Below are 26,584 nucleotides of genomic sequence, written 5' to 3'. Positions count from 1 at the left end.
TGGATCCTTGGCCCAGCTCCTGTCCTGGTAGAATCAGGAGCCTTGCCTGACCGGCCTACCCCATTCTGGCTCTTCTGTTGGCTGCTACAGCCCAGCCACCCCTGGTTCACATGCCAGCACAGTCTGCCCCACCCTGCCTCTCCCTTCCCCCATGTTGGCCTTTGTGTGTGCTGGTGGGTGTTGTTGCCCGGCTCATCCAACACGGCCCTTGTGTGCACCTATGAGTGCTGCAGCCTGGAGTATCCCGACCTGCTCCCAACCTCAGCACCCATGAGTGTTGATGAGTTTCACAGCCTGTCATCACTGCCAGCTCTTGAGCAAATCAGCAGGTCTGGCAGTCGCCCACAGAATCTGCTCCCAGACCTGGTTCTTTTGCATGCGAGTTAGTGTCATGGTCCTGTCTGATGTCGTTTACACCCTGCCCAGTACTCTCTGGCAATTGTTGTGGTTGAGCCCTGCCAGGCAGGCCCCCCAGCCATGGCTTTTATGTGCGCTGGTAGGATATCAACGAGCCCAGCTCAGAACTCCCTTGTGGGTAGCTGCATTGGTTTGGCCCTGAAAAGTCCTCATGTTTCCCTCCTCTGAGCCACCTGGTCTCAGCCCCCTCGTTTACCTGCAAGTGCTCTGGAGCATGCTGTAGCCTGGTTGATGAAAGTCCTCCAGAAGTCACTCCTCACCTGCCACATTTGTCCTCAGCAGTCCTTCCTTCCACACATCCCTAGAACCCCTTCCTTAAGCAATCCGCACCTCACCCCCCGCCATGCCTGTGAGTGCACAGACCCCAAATCCAGTCACCCTGAGACCCTGCCTGCCTTCCCAGGGCCCACACATACTACAGAGTGGGTCCCCAGACCTTGTCTGGTGTGCCAGTGTCTGTCCCCCACATATCTTGGGGGGGTAAAAGAAAAGGCAACTCTGCTGGCACACTAGTATAGGTAACATAAATTTGGCATTAACCAGGCCCAGGATGCCCACCAGCTATTGGCTACTCTTCTCCCAGCAGCATAATTCTTGCCTAGGTACAGTGTAACCTATGCGCAGTTGTCTAAAGCTGGGGAGTCGGATACTATTCTATGTTTTAAAATCACTAGATACCTGTAAAGGGCAAAGGTAATTTGCGGATTGTGAATGGTTGGTTCTAATGAACTGGAGTAGATGTAACCAGGAATTTTACAGAGCGAAGACAGACGTTTGGGATTATGTTGCATGGCGTGTGTATACAGAAGGGAAAAGGATCAGTTGAGTTATGCAACATCATACATGGAAATGGGATTTTAGATTTTAACTTATGTATGGAAAGCAAGTTGTTTGGGACAGCACAGTGGCATAACAAGTTGAACCTCTGCCCACAGCACCAGCATCTGATCTGGGCTCTGGTTCTAGTCCCAACTATTCTGCTTCTGATCCAGCACCTTGCTCGTGTGCGTGGGAAAGCAGTGGAGGGTGGCCCTGGTGCTTGGAGCCTTGAACCACATGGGAGAGCCAAAAGAAGCTCCTGGCGTCAGACCGGCCCAGATCTGGCCATTGCGACCACTGAGGGAATGAACGAACCAGCTGATGGCGGATCTTTCTGTCTTTCCTTCTCCAACTTTGCCTTTCAAATAAAAATGAATCTTTTAAAAAGTTACAATAGAAAATTATTGAAAAGCTAGTAGTAAACCATATGCATCAGCTATTTTCCAGGGAAAGATTTTTTTGTTGATTCAATTTTTTCCAAATTTAAAGATGTATAGATCTGTACCTTATAAAAAATACTAACTTTCTGAGTAATAAAGTGCATAAAAATAGAGAAGTAGTTCATACTAATGTGTGTGTAAGGAACTTAAACTAACTTTAAGAACACTATTGGATACGTGGTGTGGTACAGTGGGTTAGGCTATGGCTTGGAAAGCTAATCCATAGTTGGAACTGCCTGCTCTTCCACGGTCCCATTGTAGCTTCCTGCTGATGCACTTACAGTGCAAATTATGCAAAGGATAATGGGCTGTAACAGAGTAAAACATTTGTGTGAGCTAGTGGGCTGTGGATGGGAGTTGATTTAAAGTCAAGTCTTAGCTACGTTTGATTTCAACCTTAAAACAGTGATTTCCCTCTCTTTCAGGTCTTCTTGCCTGGCTTTTTGTCTAGCAATCTTTATTACAAGTATTTGAATGATCTCATTCACTCTGTTCGAGGAGATGAATTTCTGGGAGGGAACGTTTCACTGGCTGGTCCCAACCCCTCAGGCCCTCCTGATGAGTCCCACCCAGGCGGTCCCGACAGCTCTGCTTCTCAGGTACTCATTGACATGCAGCTGTTGTTAGCAGGAAAAGGCACTGCAAACGAAAATCCTTCCCTTCAGACATCAATAACTGATGCTAAGTCATAGAAGGAAATAAAATTACTAGACTTACATATTCTAAGCATAGTATTGTGGTGAACAATATACTGTATTATAAAGATGTCATACTGTTTTATTCAGGACGTTTTTCTGCTTGGTACTGTAACTGTGTCTCTTAATAATAAAATGACTTGAAATCCATTTATAGCCTCTAGAGAAAATGTTTTAAAAATTTTAATAACAATTTAAGATGACATTTTATGAAAAAATTGAGTGGACCTCTTAAGGTTTCTTGATATTGTATTTAAGATAGTTTGGATTTGTTTTGTGAGGTGTTTTTTATTTTGTTTTTAGGGAGTGCTTTCATATATCAAACTTTGAGTGGTTCTCACCAAAATCATAAAAATGGGACATTCCTGAGACAAGAGATCTATCTAAGGGGGCATTCACGAGTTAACTGAGTTGATTAAAGCCACACAGTACATAGTGCAGCCTGAATTACTTCCCATGCAGTGTGCTTCGCCAAAAGCTTTATCCTAGAGCATAGTTGTTTTCTCAGTCCTGTTGCAAGTGACATTTTGAATTTTTGGATACTGCGGTTTGAGTAAGTTTTCTTAGTTTGTCAGATAATCCTGCTGGTCATCACCAAAGCGCGCCTGAATACCTTTTCTTCCCAGTAAGTTAACATGGGTAGTAGCCTGATTAGTTTACTTTTCCTTTTGTTTTCTGATGTAAGCTAGAATGTCTGGTTTTTATTTAGGCAGTTGAAAAATCTAGGCAGGTGCTGACCATAAAATATTTTTGTTGCAATATACTGTGTCTACAGAAAAATTCACAGTAACTAGTTAAGTGTGGCTGGAAGAATTTTCATAGAACTAATCCATGTGGGCCCGGCGCAGTGGCGCAAGTGGTTAAGTCCTCGCCTTGCACGCCCGGGATCCCATATGGGCGCCGGTTCTAATCCCGGCAGCCCCGCTTCCCTCCCAGCTCCCTGCCTGTGGCCTGGGAAAGCAGTCGAGGATGGCCCAAAGCTTTGGGACCCTGCACCCGCGTGGGAGACCCGGAAGAGGCTCCTGGCTTTGGATCGGCATAGTATCGGCCCGTTGCGGCTCACTTGGGGAGTGAATCATTGGACGGAAGATCTTCCTCTCTGTATCTCCTCTCTGTATATCCGCCTTTCCAATAAAAAATAATAAAAATAAATCTTTAAAAAAAAAAAAGAACTAATCCATGTTACCAGCATTCAGATCAAGACACAGAGTATTGCCAGCACATCAGGGGCTGCTTTCCTGTCCATGTCCTTCCTCATGTAGGGCATACACTTTTCTGGCTTTATGACATAGACTAGTGTTCCCTGTTCTTGACTCTTTGAGTTTATTGGTTGTTTGTTTTTGTAAATATTTATTACCTATTTGAAAGAGAGACAGAGATTCAGGGAGGGAGAGATGTCCTATCCACTGCTTCACAACAGCCAGGATCCTGGGACTCATATCCAGGTCTCTAAGTGGATGACAGAGCTGAAGTACTTCCGCCATCTTCTGCTGCCTTCTCAGACCCGTTAGCAGGGAGCTGCACTGGGAGGGGAGCAGCGGAGGCAGCAGGACTGCCTGAGCTCCAGTGCTCCTTGGATGCTGGCATTGTGGGTAGTGGCTTTCCTTGCTGTGTTACAAGGTCCCTCTTGTCCTTTTATAAATGGTATACTGTCCTTTTCTTTTGATTTTTTTGTACAGCTTTATTGTGATAATTCACATTTACAGTGTGTAATTCAGTAGTTTTGCAATATGTTCACACGTTTGACCCCTTTATTTTTCACTCCAGAAATAAACTCCATTTATTTTTAGCCTCAAATCCCTTGCATCAACCTAAGACAACTGCTAATTTACTTTTTGTTTTCTGGATGTTTCATACAAATGGAACCTTACCATATGTGAACTTTTGTAACTGAATTCATTGCTTAAAATCGTGTTTTCAAGATTCATCGATGTGTAGAGTGTTTCTGAGCTTTATTCCTCTCCATGAACAAATAAGACTTCATTGTAAGGAAATCTTCATTGTAAGGATATGCTGTTTTTTTTTTATTTTTATTTTTTTTTAAAGATTTATTTTTATTATTTTTTTATTGGAAAGGCAGATATACAGAGAGGAAGATCTTCCGTCCGATGATTCACTCCCCAAGTGAGCGCAATGGCCCATGCTATGCCGATCCAAAGCCAGGAGCCTCTGCTGGGTCTCCCACGCGGGTGCAGGGTCCCAAAGCTTTGGGCCATCCTCCACTGCTTTCCCAGGCCACAGGCAGGGAGCTGGAAGGGAAGCGGGGCTGCCAGGATTAGAACCGGCGCCCATATGGGATCCCGGGTGTGCAAGGCGAGGGCCTTAACCACTTGCGCCATTGCGCCGGGCCCAAGGATATGCTGTTTTTTAAATCAGTTGATGGACATTTAAGTAATTTCTCCCTTTCTGCTATTTTTAGTAATAATAATGTGAACATTGTATGCAAGGTTTTTGTGAGGATCCATATTTTCATTTCTTTAATTATATAGATCTGGAGGAAAACTGCGGAGTCAGATGGTAACTCTTTGTGGAACTTTTTGGGGAGTTGCCAGACTGTTTCCCAGTGCAGCCTCATCTTAAATTCCCATGAGCAGTGTAGGAGTTTCCTGTTTGCTCCATATCTCACCAGAGCTTATTGTTTGCCTTGGTGATTATACCTATTCCTATACCAGTAGGTAGTTTTTATGTCGCTGAGATTCTTATTTGCATTTTACTGGTGCCCTAGTGCTGATGAATTGTGTTTTTATGTGTGTGTTGACCTTTTTTTCTCTATTTGGAGAAATGTTTATTCAACTACTTTGCCCGCTTTTAAATTATGTTTTCTTTTTTATTATTTCTTTAAAGCAGTCGTAGTCTACGTAGAAGTCTCTTATCAAATAATTGCTTTGCAAATATTTCCTTTGAGTTATCTTTTCACTGTTTTATTAAATAGATTTTTTTTTTTAAATTTGAAAGTCATAGTCACAGAGAAAAAGAGTTTTCCATCCATTGGTTCACTCCCCACATAACCACAACATCCAGAGCTAGGCTGGTCAAAGCTGAGAGTCAAGAGCATCTTTCAGATATACCATGCGAGCAGATGCAGGGGTTCAAGGACTTGGACGTCCTCTGCTGCTCTCCCAAGTCCATAAGCAGGGAGCTGGATCTCAAGTGGAGCAGCCAACACACTAACCAATGTCCATATGGAATGCTGACACTGCAGGCATAGGATTAACCCACTGTGGTGCCGGCTGCTCAATCTTTCCTTCATGGATCTAGTGCAGCATTGACTGAAAGTGGCTTAAGTGAGCATCCTTGTCGTCTTGTTCCATGTATCACAGAGCTTTCAGTGTTTTGTTTTAAAACTGATTTATTTTTGTTGCAAAGCCAGATACAAAGAGGAGGAGAGACAGAGGTGAAGATCTTCCATCCGATGAGTCACTCCCCAAGTGACCGCAACAACTGGTGCTGCGCTGATCCAAAGCCATGAGCCAGGAACTTCCTCTGGGTCTCCCACGTGGCTGCAGGGTCCCAAGGCTTTGGGCCGTCCTCAGCTGCTTTCCCAGGCCACAAGCAGGGAGCTGGGTGGAAAGTGGAGCCGCCGGGATAAGAGCCGGTACCTTCAAGATAAGGAGGTTAGCCATTAGGCCACCGTACCAGGTCCCTGTCAGTGTTTTGCTGTTCACTATGATGTTAGGTGTAAGATTTTATAAATACTCTTTATCGGGCATAGCACAGTGGCCTCGTGGCTAAAGTCTTCCTCTCCTTGCTTGTGCTGGGATCCCAAATGGGCAACAGGTCATTTCCCTGATGTTCCACTTGCCATCCAGCTCCCTGCTTGTAGCCTGGGAAAGCAGTTGAGGGCAGCCCAACACCTTGGGACCCTGCACCTGTGTGGGAGACCCGGAGGAAGCTCCTAGTTTCTTGCTTTGGATAGACTCCGCTCCAGCCATTGTAGCCACTTGGGAAGTGAACTAGCGGATGGAGGATCTTCCTGTATCTCCTTGCTGTAAATCTGACTTTCCAATAAAAATAAATAAATGCTCTTTATCAGGTTGAATATGTTCTCTACAATCCTAATTTTTTCCCCTTTTAATCACAAAAAGTGTTGGATTTGTCACATGTTTTTTCTGTGTACGGGGTTTTATTCTATTGATATGATGTGTCACATCAGTTGGTTTTCAAAAGTTTAATCAACCTTGCATTTCTGGGATGGATCCCAGCATGAATGAGTTCACTTTACTAGTGTTTTGATGCAGGTGCGGTATCTACAAACACTCACTGAAGAGTTTGTAGTCTGTAGTTACCTTGTGGTGTCTCATTTAGATATTTGAATAACCAGTCTCAGAGTTAATTTGCTTTATTCTGGTGTCTTACGTTTTGATGTAGCTATGTGTCTTAGAGAATGTTCCTTTTTAGCAGATTAAGGCAGCTTATTTCCCCATAGAATGTTCTGTAAGTCTGTATTTCATTATTTTACTTAAGATAAACCTTTGCTGTAGCTGTTAAACTTATTATTCTTCTGTTATTTGAAATAATGTTGTAACAAAAAATCATATATAAGTCATTCTTGCATTAACAGTGATACTGTGTATAATTGGATTTCTAGAAGTGGAGTTTCTAGGTCAGCCTATAGCTCTGTATTTCATAAAACTTCCAGTTCTGACTGACCTGCTGTGGGGGTGAAGAGTAGGAGGTAGGATGCTGGAGGTGGAACATGCTGTCCTCAGCCAGTTGAGAAAGGTTGTGTAGCTGAGTAGGGGGCGTTTGTGTGTGCCAACACTGTTGGACTGTGTGTTTATTAGCAAGATGTATGCCCGTAGGTATTTGTACCCTGGAAAAAGGGTGCCTGGCAGGACAGCACGTCTGTGGGAACGTGTGTCAGTAAGCGTACAAACGAGTGTTTTATGCATTTTAATACTGTGCTTTCCCTCTGTAGTTCTAGTTTGAGGTTCCGTTTCAGAATCATTGCCATAAAGTATCTTAATAGTCAAAGAGTTAAGTGAAAGCTTGTGTGTTTCAGACACCAAAGAATATTTTGTGCATATCTATCATATTACAAACCCAACACTGGCCTATTTCCTAATTAACAGGCTAATCATTTTTGTTTTTCTTGTAGTCCAGTGTAAAAAAGGCCAGTATTAAAATTCTGAAAAATTTTGACGAAGCAATAATTGTGGATGCTGCAAGTCTGGATCCCGAATCTCTCTATCAGCGGACATATGCAGGGTAAGCTCATTTCATTTCTGTAAGTCTAAACAATTTTGCAATTTTTTCAGATGTTATTTAAATATTAAACTTTTTCTACCTTATTGTGTGCTTAGCACTTCCACACGCATGGTGCCGTGTACACGACGGCTGGAAGTAAGTTCTCTAGAGTGACTTCCTTTGTTTTTCTCTTGGCTGTCAGTTCTTTCACTGTGAAATGAGAGTAATTTTACTTCATTGAGTTGAGTGGATGAAATGAGGTAAAACATGAGAAACATTTAGAATATTCCTGACGTCTAGTGAACACTCTGTAAATATCACTTCCGGCATGTGCAGGTACTGCCCACAGTCTTGAACAAGTTGATGAGTGATGGTGCATTTTAGATGTTTCTTGCCATTTCATTTGATTTCATGTCTACTCTATTTTTAAAAGATTCATTTATTTTTATCGGAAAGGCAGATTTACAGATAGAAGGAGAGACAGAGATCTTCCATCTGTTGGTTTACTCCCCACATGGGTGCAATGGCCAGAGCTGAACCTATCTGAAGCCAGGAGCTCCCACACAGGTTCAGGGTCTGGAGGCTTTTGGCCATCCCTTGCTGTTTTCCTAGGCCATCAGTAGTGAGCTGGGTCGGAAGTGGAGCAGCCATGACATGAACCAGCACCCCTATGTGACCCTGGCACTTGAAGGTGGAGGATTAGCCTGTTGAGCCACAGCACCAACCCAGTCTACAAAACCAAAAATTTTTTAAAATATAAAAAATGTAAGATGATTGAAATGTCATTTAAGAATTAACTAGATTATTTTTTAGCCTGTAGCAAAAAGATAGTGATCCATAGACTATGCAGTTGATCACAGATGAAATCACAAAACCACCTCCTGTGTAACGGATTGGTGACAACAGGCTATCCTTGACCTGAGTCCCAGCGGTACCATAGAAAAGGGACTTCAGTGGGCTTAATTGCATTCTTCAGAAAGTGCGCATGAATATTTGAGCCTGAGGAGTCTGGAAAATATTTCGATGAAAATAAATGGGGCTTTAGTTTCATTGTGTCTGACAAGTACACTTAAAGCTAGTTTCTTCCAGTTCTCCATCGGTACATGCAGGGGCTACAACCTTGGGTCATCCTCTGCTACTTTCCCAGATCATTAGCAGGGAGCTGGATCAGAAGTAGAACCTGAAACAGCACCCATATGGATTGCCGGCCCTGCAGGTAGAGGATTAGTTTGCTGTGCTACTGTGCCAGCCCTTGAAATAGAACTTTCTAAAATTCCAGTGTGTCTGTGATTCCCAGTTCTAAGGAACCACACATTTATTCTGCAACTTGCAGGTGTCTATGCTCCAGATGAAACTGAATTCTTCTCAGGCAGAGATTGCTTGTGTGTACAAAGCAGAGAACAAACACAGCGACTGCTGACAGCAAACCTAAGGAAACCAGAGTAATCTGGGGAAAAGTGACTCATGCACACAGAAATGGTAGCATGGTTTATGTCAAACTCCAAAGCAGCTTTCCTGCAAGGCCACAGGCCTCTGGGCACACCCTGTGTGTGATGCTGTGTCCACTCAAGAACTTAGAGTACTGAAAAGTAAACAAAGACCAGCTTCTTCCATTGCAAAAAAATGCATAAAGAGGGAGATACAGATCTTCTGGCCACTGTTTTACTTCCCAAATGACCCCAACAACCACATGGGCCAGGCCAAAGCCAGGAGCCGAGAATTGTAGTGAGTTCCAAGCATGGGAGCCTTCTCCCGCTGCCTTTCCAGGCCCATCCTTAAGGATGTGGAGTAGCCAGGACTTGAACTGGAGCTGGAGAAAGAGATGCTGGTGCCATCACAAGCTGTGGCTTAACTGCATAGCCTGACACTAACCTTTGCTTGCTTATTTTTATGTAAATAGTATTACACTGCATTCTGTATGTTGTACTTTGCGTTCAGAAGTCTCAGAGACTTTGCTATGCTATTCTATACCTGATTTTAACTATGCTGTGGTTGAAATACATAACATAAATTAAACATCAGATGTCTTATTGTAACTCCTATGTAAAAAAGTATTGCATTGTGGGTTCTGCCTCTTTTGTATGTTTTGATATTAATCAGTATGGCAAAGGACTTCTTTTTAAATATGCTTCTTCGTACCAAGAGGCAGTTTTAAATTTTGGTAAATCTTCCCAGTTTGCCTTAAAGGGTATGTGTATCTTTTTACATTTTCTAAACCAGTAATGTGGATATTAATTTTCCCTATGTCTTTGTCAAAACTAATAACAAACTTTAGCATTTTTTCCAATCTTGAATAACTGCTAGAGAGATTGAGTTCCTTTTGCTATGTTTATTTGATTTTTTCTTCTGTTAATAAGTTACTTATCTTTCCATATTTTTGGTTGTCTGACTTATTAATAACTTTAGAATGCTATGGTTTTGGAAATTGCTTCATTGGCTGGTAATATTTTGAAAATCAGACCTTTTTTACTTTTTAATTTTGCTTTATAAGCCTATGGCTTTGTAATATTCTGATCATTGTTGTAGTAAGTCCTATTCTTGTTTCCTCTTTTATGAGGTTATCTTGGCTATTCTTGTGCCCTTTCTCATCTGTGAACTGGTTAATAATGTGTCATATTTCTTAAGCATTTTGGGATCTTGGATAAAATTGAGTCAGCAGTTATTTTTCTTTGGAGGAATGTTTTGTTTCAAGGTAGTCCCACTTTAGATAAAATTGATCTTTTTCTTTCCCTAAATTTAGAAATTGCACCCTTTTTTTGGTCTTATTTAGGAAGATGACATTTGGAAGAGTTAGTGACTTGGGGCAGTTCATTCGAGAATCTGAGCCTGAACCGGATGTGAAGAAATCAAAAGGTTGGTGATGTTTTTCTACTCCGTATTAAGCCTGTACTCCGTTACTGACTGTAAGTCAGGGCCCTATAAGGTTTAAATTAGTGATAAAACCAACGTCCGTCCTTGTTTGTAGGCGTAAGTGAGTCAGGATGTGTGAGCAGGTTTCTCTGAAATCTCTTCTGAGTCAAGCCGCTGAACCTGCTTCCCCGTTACAGAGGAATGGAAATAAGAGAAATGTTGGTTGCCTTTTTGCTTAATGACAAAATATGCAAGCTCCAGATAGATTTCTGGTTTATTTTGAGAACCTTTATTAATAATCATTTCCTCAGAATTACTTAAAGCTATTTTGAAATATGTGTGGGAAATATGCATTGTTGAAAGATCTGTATTCGATATAATCTGCCAGAGTGTCTTAGACACAGTCTATGCATTAGACACAGAAATCTTTCCTGACAGATGTGTTCTCTATGGTTGATTTCTGCTTAGAAACAGTTGATTTTCATAGGAAGTTTGGGAAGGTAAAAATTAATTCAAATGGTATCTGTTACATTGTTTTTAAAATGAAACCATAGTTGGATAATGAGCTGTACTGCATTGTTTAGTGAATGACAGAGTAAACTAACAAAAACAAATGCCGCAGTTAAGGAGATAACCTGTTTATTCACATAATTAGTGTATGTTCTATTTTGACAGAAAAGTCTCAGTTGGGTAGAATGTAAAAGACTGTTGGAAAGTTCTTTCAAGGAAATAAGTTTTGAGTTCCTCTCTGCGTATTCCACTGTGTATCCACTGGACAGCTTAGAGGATAGGAGTCTCATTGCCAAGAAACTTAGAGTGTAATAGTTCTGTGTCTTGGGTTGAGTGAAAGGTGAACACTGGGAAACAATCAGTGATGGCCTTGGAACAGGGGAAGTGTTACATGATCCCAGTGAGGAGTGGCCAGGATAGATAGTGCAGTGTCACCAGGTACCTTTTTCCTTTTAAAGGTTTATTTTATTTATTTGAAAGAGTGAAATGGAGAGAGAGATCTTCATCTTGTAGCGCCCTCCCCGGCACTTCAGCACTGGCCCCATTAGGCAGCTTTTGGCCTCGAGTATTAATAGAAAAGGTCTGAACTGTTTTTGCTTTGTTTTCTTGACTTGGACTTGTACCTCTGACAACTCACAAAGAAATGCTGCTGTTTCAAATATGTAGATGTTGAGTATGTGCCACTTTGTTTTGTTTCATAAGAATTAATGCATATTATGAATAAAAATACTAAAAAACAAAAATTCTCTGTTGCTTCTACTGCCTGTCTTTTTGTATTACTCACTCACTCTGAAACACAGTGGAATGCCTGGAGTGCCGCTAAGTGCGTCTCTTCTTTGTGAAGAGTATCAATACTGCATGTTCACATGTGCATAAATGTAAAAGGCGAGATACGGGACTGGGAGGGTGATAGGGGCTCCTCGTCAGAGCTGGCTGTCGGGAAAAGCCTCACTGAGGAGGCAGCATGTTGGGAAAAAGACCTGAATGAGGCAGGAAAGCCAGTCCTGGCAGTATCTAGAAGAAGAGTGTATTTGGTGGAAACCAGAGCAGGTAACTGAGTGTGGGTAGCTTGGCTGCAGTGGGGTGACCTACAGATTGAATGGGAGAAGGTGGGGCACTGAGAGGGGCAGCAGAGCCTGTGACAAGGGCTTCCAAGTGTTGGAGATGCATTGCAAGTTGGAGTCGGCAAGTGGTGTGGTGTGATTGATGTTTTAAAGGGATTGCTCCAACAGCGTTTAGGAAGATAGAAGTGATGTCAGAGGAGCTGGGAGGAAACAGAACTTCTTGGCATACAGTCTGAGTCGTGGTCTTAGGTGTTTGTGGGCTAGGCTGGTAGGTTAAAATAGCCACATTTGGGTTACATTTCAAGGTAATGGTGACTGGATTATTTTTTCTGCCAAGTAAACCCATCAATCAAGCTACTTACATTATTAATTTGAGGCACCTCTTCTATCTCTCCCACCTTTTCTCTCATTTTTTACAAACTAGAAGTTATGCCTAAAATCTTAATAATTCGAGCAATACATTTTTGCATAGAACATATCATAGATATTGTCGTCTATGATATTTTTAAGTCTACTGATATTATATTATTGGTGTATACTTACATGTTTAAGATATTTCCTGAGGGTATACATAAAATGTTCAGATGAGTAATTTTTAAATTTTTTGTTATTCCCTTTACCTCTTTGTGAAGTTTCTTGCCTTAAGCATACTTCACTGCTTACTTATCTGCCCTATCTCTTCCACCATGCCTTCCTGTTGCCCTTGAAATAAAATCTAGCCTCTTTGCTGTGACCTGCAAATGTTCCTGCTAGCCTCTACAAGTGTAACCTTACCTTGAACCACTCTTCCTTCTGTAAACTAAACCCTAAACGAACTCTCCTGTTTTCGTTTTTCTGGGGTTTCTTCCGTTTTCACTCCTCTACCCTCGCTGTTTGCTGTCACAGCTTTTAGGCAGCGACTGCCTCCTTCCCATGTCGGTGTTGCCTCTTGAAGCAGCCTCCCAGCCCGTGTGATCTGAAATCATCTGTACCAGCATGCCGCTTCTTTTCCTCCTCGCTGTCTGACTGGCTTGCTCATTCGCTTGCATACTTACTTTTGGTCTGTTTGACTGCACTGTTGCCTCAGTAGTGGTGTGATTTGTCTTATTTGGTATTATACTGCTTGTTGGTAAAATTATGCATTGCATGTTATAGGTACTCATTAATGAGTATTTGTACATCGAACTAATTAATCTTTTAAATTTTCATTAACATTTGTGATAAGATTATGGGCCATGTTTATATCCAAGAGAAAACTCATTTTAAAATTTGATTGCCTTTTTTGCACTAATACTGTTAACCCTTCTTGGGCCATAGTTAGTGGCTGTTTGTTAGCATTTTTTAGCTCTCACAGTTCTGAGATGATGTATCTGTGTAGGCATCTCCCTGGTTTACAAATGAGGAAATTGTTATTCATTAGGAGTTACACAGCAGCTGAATAGCAAATAAAGGGCTTGGCTTCAGAATATTCAGAGTATCTTGTCAATAATTGTAAGCCTCAGGTCCCCTTTCTTCTACCTTTCTCTTTCTTTGGAAACCTAGTAATAGGACCTGGAGAAAAAGACTTAGTTTTTAGAAGGGTTTGAGAAACCTCATTCTGTTTCAAGCAAGCAAGGCAACTTAAGTGACATTGAAAGCATGTAATAGAGGGCTGACACCTTGGCATAGTAGGGTGAGCTTCTTCTGCCTGTGGTTCTAGCATCAATCCAGCTAATGGCCTGGTTAAACAGTGGACACTGGCTCAAATCTTTGAGCCCCTGCATCCTTGTGGGAAATCTGGAGGAAGCTCCTGGCTTCTGGCTTGGATGGACTCAGCTCCAATGATTGCATCTGCCATGAAGTTGAAGCTATAGGATAGGATGACAGTCTTCAGAAAGATTGTGTTAAAGAAGAGAATGTTAACAGTAGAACCCCAGAGAGGCTGCATGTTACAGGAGTGAGGAGAGCATGTCAGCCACGTGGTCTGCAGCTGAGCCTGGCCGGCAGCAGAGTTAAACTTCAGACACAGACTCTGGACCCTGCCTGCTGGTCAACTTTAGCTAAACTTTATTCACACTTTTAGCTGATAATAAAAAATTAATGAGGGGAAAGGGTTCAGGTTTTATATTTTTTTCATAAGGGTTGTGTATTCCATTTACTCAAAACCTTGGCTGACTGCCAAAATAATCCGATAGTAATGTCCTTAGTTTGAGGCAAAGTTAAGGAGTGACATCTAAACTATTGAACGAAAGGGCAAACCATGTGTTTCGTGAATGGAAACAGGTTAGACTCTTCCTTGACAGTTCTCGGCGTCCGAGTACAGACACTGTCTTGTGTGCCTAGAAGCTGCGCTGTGCTGCAGCTTGCATGGCACGTGGCTGTTTGAAACGGTGCTCTCACTTTCCTGCTTTATGCAGATAGGACATCCAGCATGGAGCAGCAAAATCTGCACTGAAGCCCTTTTGTGAGGAGCTGGTCTGGAAACTTTGAAAATATAAGAAGTGAACCAGTGTCTCCTAACATATTGCTAGGTTTTACTTGAGAGCAATATCCTGGTTGAGGTTTGGTTTGGTTTGGCTTGGTTTGGCTTGGTTTGATTTGGTTTGGTTTGGTTTTTCATGTTTGCTGCAAATTCTGCAACAGTAAATAATTGATTTCCATCAAGAGAGAAAAGGAGAAGAAAATCTAGACTTTAGGAACAACTTTTCAAATGTGTTTCAAACCTTGGTGTTTCCAAACTAGATATTTTTAAAAATTATTTTCCATGATACAGTTTTGTAGATACAGGGGTTCCCTCCTCCCGTTCCCACTCTTACTTCCTGTTTCCCCCCATATTATTACAATAGTATAGTCCTTTCGTAACAGTTACAAGTTAGACATTCTGCTACTTAAGTGCATCATGGCATTGTAGGTATAAGCAATGATAGAAAATCTAGCATTGAATTGTCAAGTTAAGTATTTGCTATGGAAGCAGTATAACCAGTTTATTAATGGTAATAATCCTTAATATTTTTATGGCATCATATTAGGAAAGAATATCCATCTTTAGACAAGAACAGCTTTTAAGTAAAAGCATTTTTTCAATGTAAAATTATACATGAAATCTACATTCAGTTTTGCTTTGTTTACTAGGATCCATGTTCTCCCAAGCTATGAAGAAATGGGTGCAAGGAAATACTGATGAGGTAAATTCAGCTTTCATCGTGAAGATATCCGTTTATAAGTACCACCTGTGTCCAAATAGTTTTAGGTGCTCTTTGTTTAGTTCCCATACCTAAGCAACATGGCCCATCCATGTCCTCTTATCCAAGAAGTAACAGGAAAGGATGAGGAGGGCCTTGTAGCACTTACAGGTGTCTGGAAGTAGAGTGAAGGTATCTCCAGTCCAGAGACCTTGGCCACTGAGGAGATACGCGTGTTCAAGTTTCCATCAGCCGGCAGGCATCAGTAATCCATGTAGAAAGATCAGATGTTTTCCTTCTCCACTCTTATTTTCACTTTTAAAAGCAGAGGCTTGCGTTTTGAGTAGTTTAATGCATTGAGAGGTAGAAATAGAAGATTAGTGTAGAAAAATGTCTAATTTTGGCCATCTAACATGAAAGCAGTCATGGTGTTTGATGCCCACTAACTGATCCTGGAAGATAGTTATGCTTGTGTATCACAGCCAGAGGGTGGTCAGGTTTCTTCCATACATGAGGATGTCCTTCTGATCCAGATAAGTAGAAATGATTCGATATGCAGTTGTGTTTAGAGCGTTGATTATTTACATCTTGATCCTTCTAATAACCATTATCAACAGTTTGAATTACTTTCTCCAGGCCCAAGAAGAGCTAGCTTGGAAGATTGCTAAAATGATAGTCAGTGACGTAATGCAACAGGCACAGTATGATCCACCACCACTGGAGAAGTCTACAAAGGTAAGGGTGACTTGTGTAAAACTGAAAAGTGTTCTATTCCAAGGCCGTAGAGATTAAGCAGGGCATAGGAGGCTTCTGTGTGTGCCTTCAAGAGAGGGTTGCAGAGATTTAGAGAGGTTGCTGGCTGAACAGTAATCTACGGGTTGAAAATGCACATCTCCAAGGAAAGAACTACCAGGGTTCAGTGGGTTTCATAAGTCCTAGAACATAGAGCCACAAGTAGTCGTTGATCCTGGGCAGTGCCTGCACAGAGGTCACGCATTGCTGCTGGAGCTAGGTTAGCCCATAATCGAGCACCTCAACCAAGAGAGACAGGCATTTGACGTAGCAGTGAAGATGCCATCGGAGATGCCTGGGCTTGCCACCTGCCTTCCACCTTAGCTTTGTGGTAGTGTGTACCCTGGGAAGTGGGAAGTTACTGCAGCTCAAGTAGCTTGGTCTCTAGGCTCAACATGGGTGATGCAGACTGAGTTCCTGGCCCCAGGCTGTAGTTTGTCTCAGTTCCAGCTGTTGGGAACATTTGGGGAGGTAATCAGTGGATGGAAGGTCAGTCTCTTCCGTTGTTCCCCTTCTCATGATATTCTACCTTTCAAATAAATAAACCTTTTTTAAAAGTGGAAGAAAAAGTGAGACAAATAGCAAGATGGATTTAAATCAAATCACATCAATAATTACATCAAATGTAAATAGTCTAAATAGCCTAGTTTAAAAAAAAAAATTTAAAAAAGAACAGATTGTGCCCAGGACGGTAGCATAGTGGCTAAGGTCCTTGCCTTGCACATGCCAGGATCCCATATGGGCACTGGTTTGTGTCTTGGCAGCCCCACTTCCCATCCAACTCCTTGCATATGGCCTGGGAAAGTAGTCGAGGATGTCTCAAAACCTTGGGCCCCTGCACCACATTTGAGCCCCGGAAGAGGCTCCTAGTTCCTGTCTTCAGATCAGCGCAGCACCAGCTGTTGTGGCCACTTGGGAAGTAAACCTACCAATGGAAGATCTTCCTCTATATACCTGGATTTCCAATAAAAATAAATTAATCTTAAAAACAAAAGTAGATTGTAGGATTGGATAACAAAAAGTAAAAAGGCAAAGCAATGAAAAAAATACAGCATTAAGACAGACACTGTCAAAAGTAACCTAGAATGACGATGATTGCAAGTCAGAGTAAAATTCAGAATAAAAAAGATGAAGAATCCTAATTATATAAGCAACGAACGCGTTGAAGACACAGAGCTGTGGTGTAGAGGATTGCTCTGCTGCCTTGACTCCTGACTGCTCGGCCTCCGATGCAGCTCTGCCAGTGCTCCTGAGGAGAGCGTGCAGGATTGCTCGATGGAGTGCCTGACTTCTGCCTTTAGCTTGACCCACTTCAGCCCTGGCTGTTGTGGCCATCTGAGAAGTAAACCAGCATGTAGAAGATGTCTGTCTGTCACTCTGCCTTTCAAATGAATAATAATTAAAAAAATGCATGAAGCAAAAATGGATAGAGGTGCACAGAGAGAAAGAGATGCATAATCACCCTCAGAATACATCAGTCTTCCCTCAGTAATAGATGAGGCCGTGCTTTTGAAAACTTGGTACGGCCCTGTCTACCAGCTGGACCTGAGTCACATAAAACAGTGCACCCAGCACCAGAAGGATGCACATTCTTTATAGTACATATGCTAATATTTAATATCAGAAGGATATATTAAAAAAAGTTATCCTCCCTTTTCTACAGACATTATAGTTCATATGCTTTCAATTAGCAATAATCGTGCCTCGGATAAACCTCATTGGCTACGATACTGCCACTGCACAGAGCTTATAGTTCATATGTTAATAAGGATGCGCTTTCTTTTGGAACATTTAAAAAGATACACTGTATTTTCAGACGTGAGACAGGTTTCAATAGATCTTAAAGGGATGGAAACCATCCAGAATGTACGAAAAGTTGAGATTCAAGAGGACTGACAATGCGACAGAGAATTTGTGCTCCTTTTCCTTGTGCGGGCACTAGACTGTGACTTAGGAATCAGAGAAAAGGATGTGCAGATGGCGTATATGCAGACATCAATTCTTTGGAGACCTTTAACTTGGTTTAGATCATCATCACCCTTTGCTTTCCAACTTCCTAGACAACTCTTACTCTTCGGGCTTATTCAAATCCAAAATAACAAAGAGCAAGTTAAAGGCACAAACAGGAACAAAAGATGGTTATTTTTGTAATTTCCCATTATCAAGATGATGATCAAATGTTTGATAATAAGAGAAGGTTCTTTAGAAATTGCTTTTCGGGCCCGGTATGGTAGTGTAGTGGTTAAAGTCCTCACCTTGAACGTGCCAGGATCCCATGAGTGCTGGTTCTAATCCCGGTGGCTCCACTTCCCATCCAGCTCCCAGCTTGTAGCCTGGAAAAGAAGTTGAGGATGGCCCAAAGCTTTGGGACCCTGCACCAGCATGGAGGACCTAGAAGAAGCTCCTGGCTCTTGGCTTCGGATTGGCTCAGCTCCAGCCTTTGTGGCCTCTTGGGGAGTGAACCATCAGACAGATCTTCTCTGTCCTCCTCTCTGTATATCTGACTTTCCAAAAATAAATAAATAACTATTTTTAAAAAATCATTTTTGGAAAGCAGATGCTTAACATTCAGCCTTCCCATTCCAGTAACATGCTCAGATCTTATTGGCATATACTTTCCCTTTGAGCTGTGAAGGTGTGATTTGCTGCATTTTGATTCCTTAACTTGCAGGCCTTCCCTTGGATTTGTCAGATGTCTGTGGTGCCTGTCCCTCAGGCACTTAAACTAATAAAACTAGCTGAGTCCATTTCCAGGCAATATATGCAACCTTCTCTAAGAAAATCTTAAAAGCCCCTCTCCAAATTCCCATTCGATGGTTTTATGAGTGTGAGCAGCTATGGATCCTTGTAGGGATGCTCAGTCTTTTTACCCTTGAACCATGAACCCTGTATTTACCCATAACCCACCTCACTATCACTACTGAGTTAGTTCGTGAACTTTTGTCCCATCTGACAAACTGTGGCCCATTCCTCTGTGATTCATTTTCTCCTTACTCCTGTAAGTAAAGAAGAAACTTGGCTTGCTGAGCTTGTTCTGGGGGAGCTCAGCAGATCAGAGTTCTTGGGAATATTCTGTGTTTGATGTTAATTTCAAGTTTCCCCTGGTACAAGTAGTGCTTTCTGTTTATTTATTTATTTAAGGCAGATGAGGTCCTCCATGTACTGATTCATTCCCCAAGTGCCAAACAGCTGGGTTGGGCTTCAGCCAAGCCAGGAAGCTGGAATTCCAACCACGTTTCTAAGATCATGAGCCATTACCACCTGCTTCCCAGGGTGCACATTAGCAGGAAGCTAGAACAGAAGCAGGGCTAGTATTGCACTCCAGCCAGTCTGATAATGAGTCATGGATGTCCCAAGTAACAAATGTTATGACAAATACTCCACAAGCAGTATTTTTATGAATGTGTATTTGAATCCTTACCCTCTCTTAGAAGGAGAATGCTGTAGGGTAAATTACTAAAGGTAAAATTATTCTATTGCCAAAACGAAATGATAAAACCGTATCTTGACACTAGTCCTTGTTGTATGGCCTTGAGTGAGTTATTTAACTTCTTCTAGCTTTTGTGTACTCATTTGTAAATGACGGTAATTATATCATTTTACCTCAAAAAAAAACATCAGGTTGTGGCTGTCACAAGTTTTGCTAGATACTAACACCTGTTAACACCTGTTACTGATAACACATCACTTACAGAAATGTTCCTTACCTTTTTTCCTTTTTTTTTTTTTTTTTCTTCCCCCAGCTATGACTCAGGCCTGAGATTCAGGAAATCTACTTCTGAGAAACCAGAAAACTATTTTCCCTTGGTTGGAATCTTCAGCACAGCCAGTGAAAACAGAGCACTCTATTTCTCTTCACTGATGCATCACTGTTGTTTCCAAGAAAAGAATGAGAGACAATCCTAGACTTCCACCGTAATGCAGAGTAACGTGTAGACATAACTTGATGCACATGATGTTCACACAGTGAAAGTTGTAAAGATACAAAGTGGTATTGTTTACATTACTAGAAAAACGTTAGTTCTCCATGGCAATAACCCATTTATGAGAGTGGTTTAGCCCCCTGGACTAGACAGGGAGCACATGCTGTGGGAAGCAGACAGGCCTCAGGCTGCTGTCAACCGATCCATCGTAGCAGCATCACAAAGCAGGTGCCGGAGGTGCCCTGCATGGTCCTCCTAAAACACACAGGAGCCGGCCCACTGAGAGCCAGGTTGGCCCGAGTGGGCGGCGGTGCGGTGCTAGTAGTGGGGCAGGGAGAGGAGAGGACTCGCCACGCAGCCTCCCTTCCCAGAGGCGTTACTTCAGAAGGAGATTGACCTGGTGTGGGTCAGGCCTCGGTGACATCGTCCAGTTTGCAAACGCTTCCTTGCTTCTGAGATGCAGTGTCTTTGAAGCTGTCTCTTCCTGCTAACAAAGGGTGGTTGTGGCTTCCTCTGAGCATTAGAACTTACTCCTTTGAATTTTGCGCTCCAGTTACTTAACTTTCCCTTCGGCACATGTGTGCAGAGAAAGAATAATGATCACTCCAGTTTTCCCCTGTAGTACCTTGAACAAAATGGTTGTACCCAGATTGTACTGTCCTTATTTTAATAAGATGGGTAGGTTGGGCTGGAGGGAGGGAAGAATTCACCCAGATGTGACGGCCTCCACTGCTCTTGGCTGGGAGCTGGGAGGTATACATCTGGCGGCCTTTTTTCTGTCTTCAGAGTAGCAGTAGACAGACTCACTGTTCTTCTGCCCAGCCCACTTCTGCACGGGAACTCCCAGCCATCCACAGGACTGCCCTGTTGGCAAGCACACTCGACTGGCCCTCAGCGCTAGGGCTTCCCCAAGCACGCAAATGTTGGAGGGGAAGGTTCATTCTCTTAGATGTAATTGCTTTTGCAAAAAAAAGAAAATATATATATATATATAAATATATAATTATCAATCACTTCTGTCCTTGAAAAAGTCTTGAATGAACAAAGAATTTATTCCATTGCAATAGTTGATTATATAGAAGCTCCCTGTTTCATCAGCAGAAGAGGCGACAAGGCGATGTGTAAGTTTTTGGTACTGTGTACCACCTGTTCTAAAGCTGAAGTATTCATGTACTTAAACCATATTCTATTTAATTGTGTTTGATTTTAAAATATATATATGAATTATATTTAAAATTGTGTCAGCTTTCTGCTTTTAGGGCATTTATGGCTCTCCTGTTGAATATTTTAATCGTTCCAAAATATTTCCATTTGCTTTACAAAAACCCTGAACTTGAGCCACTGCTGGACCTAGGCTTGTGTTTGGACTGTGCCGCGTAGACCTGAGGTGTTTTACTAGGTATATACTTTGTGATTAACTTATTGTTCTTTTTAACAGAATATTTCTATCCACTGCACATTGCTTAAATCTAAGTAACAGAAAAGCAATACAAAGGTCATAGAATAAACTGTGGTTTGGGGTAACTCTGGCTGCCTCTGCATGTGTCAGCGTAACAAATTTTGTACGTTTCCAGGCTATCTGAGCTAATGCTTTCATTTAAGATAATTTCGAGCAATTTCTTTGCATATGTTTTGTGCTTCTGAGCCAGCGATGCCAGTCGTTGTGCGCATCTTGATGAGAGAAGAGCAAGTTTGAGATTCAGTTACCTTTTCTCTGCTCCCCACTGGTGTGCAAGGCCTGAGGTTATTAGCCACATTTAGTATTTAACCTAAAGTTCTAGCATTGAGAACCCACAGTGTGTCAGGTTCTGTTCAGTCTGTAGACTGTGATTCCCTGGCAGGGATTGGATAGGCTCAAGGAATCCCAAGAATAAGCTTTGACTTGATCATGTCATTAACATCAAATGCAGCTTGTTTAAAAGGAGAAGGTAGTAATGAGGAAATGATGCCTCTTGTAACTTGGCGTGTCTCCATCACTTCTCTAAGATTGGATGAAAGTAAAAAAACATGTCAACTAAATCCAGTGAAAAGCAATGAAACAGGGAGCAGCTTTTTGTAGCGTGTTCTGCTTGAGTGTCAGTACCGTGCAGAGCTGTACAGAATGGAAGTGTCTGCCAGTCCTGGAGCTTTGGTTCAATAGGGGTCTGGAAGGTCATTGTGAGCTGTAGAAAACCACAGACTCCTGCGTTGGTTTATGTAAGTATTGGGACCTAAGTCCCTGAAGAAGCTGCTTGCTCTCTGGTGATGCCTGGGGACCTGACTCACAGGAACCACCCCTCTCCCCTGGCCCCAGGCTTGGGGGATATGAGAATTCTGCCTCTTACCTTTTCCTCCCTCTCCTCCACACACCAGTTGATTGAGGGTTGAACTGATCCCAACAGGCCCCATTCTTATCTCCTGGGATGGTTGCTCACAGAGTCAGGAGCCAGCACGGTGTCAGCAGACCTCAGTTGGTAACCCTGACCACTGTGCTTCCCAGCTTTCTGCCTCCAGTCGTGCACCCTTGCCTCAGGCTCTGATCATCCCTTGGGTATGAACTGTGGGTTTTTTTCAGGAGCAGTTGAGTTTCTAGTATGCCTAACAAAAAGGATCTTAACTTTAGAAGCCTAGTGACCCTGTATCCTGAGTAAGACTGCAAAAACGCTGCTGAGTTCTAGAAAAGTTTACTTTTGTCACTCCCCCACCCCCATTCATCTTGTGGTTTTTCTCAAAATGGAATCCTGATCTATTGGAACTGAAAGACACTCATTTTAGTAGTAGGAGTTACTCAGTAAGAGAATGACCAGGAGGTGCCTGGCATCCTGTGAGATGGTGGCCGTCAGAACTGAGGGCAGGGGTCTCTGTTCATGTTTCCCAACTTCTTACTGAAGAGTAACATAATCTCCATCTTAGCAACTCTTAAGTGGCCTAGAAATGATGTTTCAGCGGATGAGTGCCTGTTAGAAACTTATAGTGAGGGAAGTGGGTATCTATTACACACTCTGTCAGCGCTGACTGCTCCTATGAGCAAGGCCTTTGGCTGAAGGCCTAGAGGAAAGGAAGCATCAGTAAAATCCGTAAGGTGATGTCAGTGGCCCACACCATTACATGCCCTCTTAGCCAGTCACAGGCGAGCATTGTGGGCCCTGAGGAAGCCTCTGCCTGCTTGGGCAGAGCCTGGAATGGCCTTGATGAGAGGGTCAGTGTGAGCTGAGACCCGCAGGGTCATTCTTAAGCTTAGAAAGGGGTTGCTGCCCATTTCTTGGCGTGGCACCCAGGCCAGTTGTTTCTTTTAAATGGCCTGGTCAAGTACATTGAGGGGTCACAGAGCTCCTTTGAGTCACCAGACCCCTTGCCCGAGGCCGCCCCCTCTTAGCAGCCCCTCTGGCACCTGTAGCACTGGGCCCTTAAGTCCCCTGAGTAGCACCTGTGAGCACAGGCTGGCGCAGGGAGGTTAGGTGAGCCTAGAAAAAATGGACTCCAAGGGAGCTAGGATTTGCAAAGAAGCAAACGAGAGGAAAGTTGTGACAGCTGTGGCATTCTTCCCAGCATCAGATTTGCCAGTCTCCTGCCTTTAAACGTGCCTTCCGCCTCTTCCCCCAATGATTGCTGGCTTCTGCCTGTGCAACATGTGGAAGAGGCTCTGCCTGAGAGAAGCACCAGCTAGGACTCGGCCTCTGCATCCGGGCTCCAGCCTCAGCAGCTCACCAAACCCAACCGACACTCCTACGGCAACCTCTGTTCCTTCCAATTCCAGTGAGTGTTCACCCTGGTCATGCCAGGCACTGTTTATGATGCAGGGACACAGGAACAAAGTAAACTTCCAAGGTCCTGTGGAGCTTGGGATCTACTGAGGAAGAAATGGAAGTTCCTTCTGAAACACATGCTGTTGTTTTTGACTCAAGATGACTTTGGGGGCTCAGGCCCAGGTTTAACTCTCCTTACCACCTGTGCGAAAGAAAATCATTGGGTCACTTAGACACCATCCTCCCCCAGTCTCCAACACACACACACACCACCACCACCACCACGTTACTGCACGTATGCAGTGTGAAGTCACAGCCTTGACAACTATTGAACTATTTCCTTGAAACAGCTCCTCTGCGTGCTGCGTTAATGACACCAGTGCTGACCACCGTAACAATGTTGACCCTCTCCCAGGCACTATCCTGTTTGAGCCTTAAGACAGGGTTGCAAGGGAAGTGCTTCATTCTTTTCCCTTCTTGGAACTGAAGAGAGTGAGGCTCAAGAAGCAAAGGGATTTTTTCCCCAGGATCTCAAGCCAGGAATCTCCCATGGTGTTACGCTGCAGTCACTTGCTCTTCTCTCATTTTGCTGCTCACTGATGGTCAGCACATGGCAGATGTTGGAGGCTTAAGAAAACTGGCTGGGTCATGGCTCCAAAATGAAAACATTCCACCCATTACCTTAGAACAGTAGTTTAGACGCTTTCACACTTGTCACGATTTCCCCAAAGATGTTAAATCGTAGATGGCTGGGCCTAACCTGAGTTTCTGATTTCGTGGGTTTGAGATGGGCCCCAAAAATAATCATTTTTGAAAGGTTTCTCAGATGTTGATGATACTGCTCTGGAGTCAACACTTTGGAGAATCACTGTCTTAAAGTCTTTCCAGCAAGTCGGGAAATGAGTGTTTCCCTTTCCTGGCTGTAGTCCATGCTACACAGAAATGTAACTTGAGGCTGATTACTCAACACAAGTCCTTTGTTAGTGTTCAGATGCTTATCAAAGCTCAGAGCACCCCTGCTCCATCCCTGCTTTCTCAGATCAGGAGAACCTGAGGCCCTCAAGGCCAATCTCACTGGGTGAGGCTCAGCCCGGTGGTCGTCCGCTCCCAGACCCGAAGCCTTTGCTGGGGCAGGGCTCTGGGCAGTTCTCTGGAAATGAGACTTTGCACTCTTGGGGTCACACTCAGATCCCCAGTGAGTCCTTTTGCACAACTCCTGGCTGTTCCATGTCTTTGCAGCTAGCTTGTCTCCCTAGCCCTTGGTGCCAGTAACCCTCCAGGAGCCTGACCCCACTCCTTCACTGTCCTTTCCCACTCTGTCCTGGGACCTCATTCTTGCTTTCCTTGCCTGCTTTCTGACCCTTCGTCTTCATGTGTTCCTGTAGCACATCGTTCCTGATGGCCTGCTACATGGCCTGTGCTAGTTGCCGGGGACACAGTCGAGTCAGGGATGTGTTGCCTGCCCTCCCTGTGGTCTAGGAACAAGGTGTTACGCGTGAGAGGAGTGCCATGACGGTAAAGAACCCACATCCTTACGGGAGTAAGGGAGGTGAGCTCCCTCATCTCCTCATGGCTCACACTTCCCGATCCAGTCAGTCTTCCTGCCTGTTCTTCCCTCAAAATGTTGGGGTGTTTTTCACAGTCCCGGTTGTGTTACTCTTGCATCCCTGACTGGAGCAGGACTATGTCCAAATTGCCCACCAGCACGTGTCCTAGCTGTTGCTGTTGCTTCCAGTTTGGCTCAAGGTCCTCATTCAGCCCTTCCCCGGGGAACCTGTCTACGTTGCCCTCCGGCTGCAGGAAGCTCCTGGCTCTGCTTCTCCCACTCTGACACACCATTCCTGGCTTCCCTCAGGCCTTCCCTTCCCACCAGGAAGCATCTCTGCTCAGGCTGACCATCCGCCCAGCAACCTGTGACCTGGGATTCTTTGCTCATTCTATTCCCAAGAATGGAAAAAATATTGAGGATGGGTGTTGTATCCACCCCTAAGCAAACTCAGCCATCTCGCAACTGCTCTACCTCTGGTTTCTTCTCACGAGTGTTAATCCACAACAACCTCGAACAACGCAAGTTCGAGTGGTCATAAATTCCTCCTGTTGGAGTGGGTCCAAAGAAGGGAGGGAAGGAACGGTCATGATCCCAGCAAGCTAACTCACCATCACCAGAGCTCAATTATGTAAAGCTGCCTTTCAGAGAGCGATTTCAGAAGCGGTGTAGTGAGCAGTGTTGTTGCGAGGACCACAGACCTATCCCCGTAACGGGGGTGGGGACAGTCCAGAAGGGATGGGCTGCGTGGACGGCTGCAACGCCTGTGTCAGGTGTGTGTGTTTTAAAGTGCTGCATCTCAGCTTCACCACGAGGCGGGGAGAGACATGTCAGAACACTGGCTGTAGGAATCATGAAGATGTTGCTTTCCAAGAGGCGTATAGAAAATTCAGATCAAACTGCTATTTGAAATGTGAGAATGGGAAAAAAGCAATATTTTGTATTAATGTCCTAGTGTATATAATGTTATTTTAAATAAGCATGTTAACTAAATAAATTAGATACTATAAAACTAGCCATCTGGTTTATTTCATGGACATTTCCGTAAGCTTAACCACTCTGATACTTGATTCTTTATATTTTTTATTTTTTCATCTCATAGGGCAGTAGTGATCGGCTACCCATCTTCTGCCAAATTCCGAATTCAGACCTCGAACTACACCTCTCCCGTTCTTTCCTCAGCAGCTTACACTAAGCAATGCATGCAATGTAGAATAACCTCTCCAGGGTGGACTTGCGCCCTTCCAGTCAGGTTCTGGTGAGGATACCTCTCTTCCCTCAGAGTGTCTTGGTGAGATTCCTCCCTCTGGCTTCTGACTCCAGCTGCTGCTGATGCGAACCCTGGGAGGCAGGGATCACCTAACTAAACTGGACCACCTGTGTGGGAAAAGATGGTGTTGCCATTTCCTGGCTTCTGGCCCCACCCACTCCCGTATGGGGCATTTTATCTGAGAGGCAAGGAGTCTGAAAAACAGT

The 26,584-nt window shown here is 43.5% G+C and overlaps 1 protein-coding gene and 1 non-coding gene across 3 annotated transcripts in view; one reads left to right on the top strand and one right to left on the bottom strand.

Annotated features, from left to right (window-relative positions):
* AKAP10 (A-kinase anchoring protein 10) overlaps nt 1-26,123 on the top strand; it is a 60,150-nt gene extending 34,027 nt beyond the window's left edge. The window contains exons 10-15 of one of the 2 annotated variants that reach the window (XM_041001549.1): nt 2,102-2,275; nt 7,470-7,579; nt 10,329-10,411; nt 15,073-15,125; nt 15,759-15,857; nt 19,658-26,123. In XM_041001549.1, coding sequence (XP_040857483.1) covers nt 2,102-2,275; nt 7,470-7,579; nt 10,329-10,411; nt 15,073-15,125; nt 15,759-15,857; nt 19,658-19,663 — 525 coding nt within the window. In that variant the 3' untranslated portion in view covers nt 19,664-26,123. Of the gene's footprint in view, nt 1-2,101; nt 2,276-7,469; nt 7,580-10,298; nt 10,412-15,072; nt 15,126-15,758; nt 15,858-19,657 lie in introns of both variants that reach the window. The other variant, XM_041001548.1, reaches the window with a different exon arrangement.
* LOC121170620 lies at nt 17,522-17,662 on the bottom strand. Its single transcript, XR_005886039.1, has one exon. It is a non-coding gene; the product is annotated as a U4 spliceosomal RNA (small nuclear RNA).
* Nucleotides 26,124-26,584: the final 461 nt, after the last annotated feature.

The sequence above is a fragment of the Ochotona curzoniae genome, unplaced genomic scaffold (genome assembly GCF_017591425.1).
Source record: "Ochotona curzoniae isolate NIBS_2020 unplaced genomic scaffold, NIBS_Ocur_1.0 scaffold_2453, whole genome shotgun sequence".
Lineage (NCBI taxonomy): Eukaryota > Metazoa > Chordata > Mammalia > Lagomorpha > Ochotonidae > Ochotona > Ochotona curzoniae.
The sequence above is the reverse complement of the archived record's forward strand: the minus strand, read 5'-3'. Positions and strand labels throughout refer to the sequence as shown.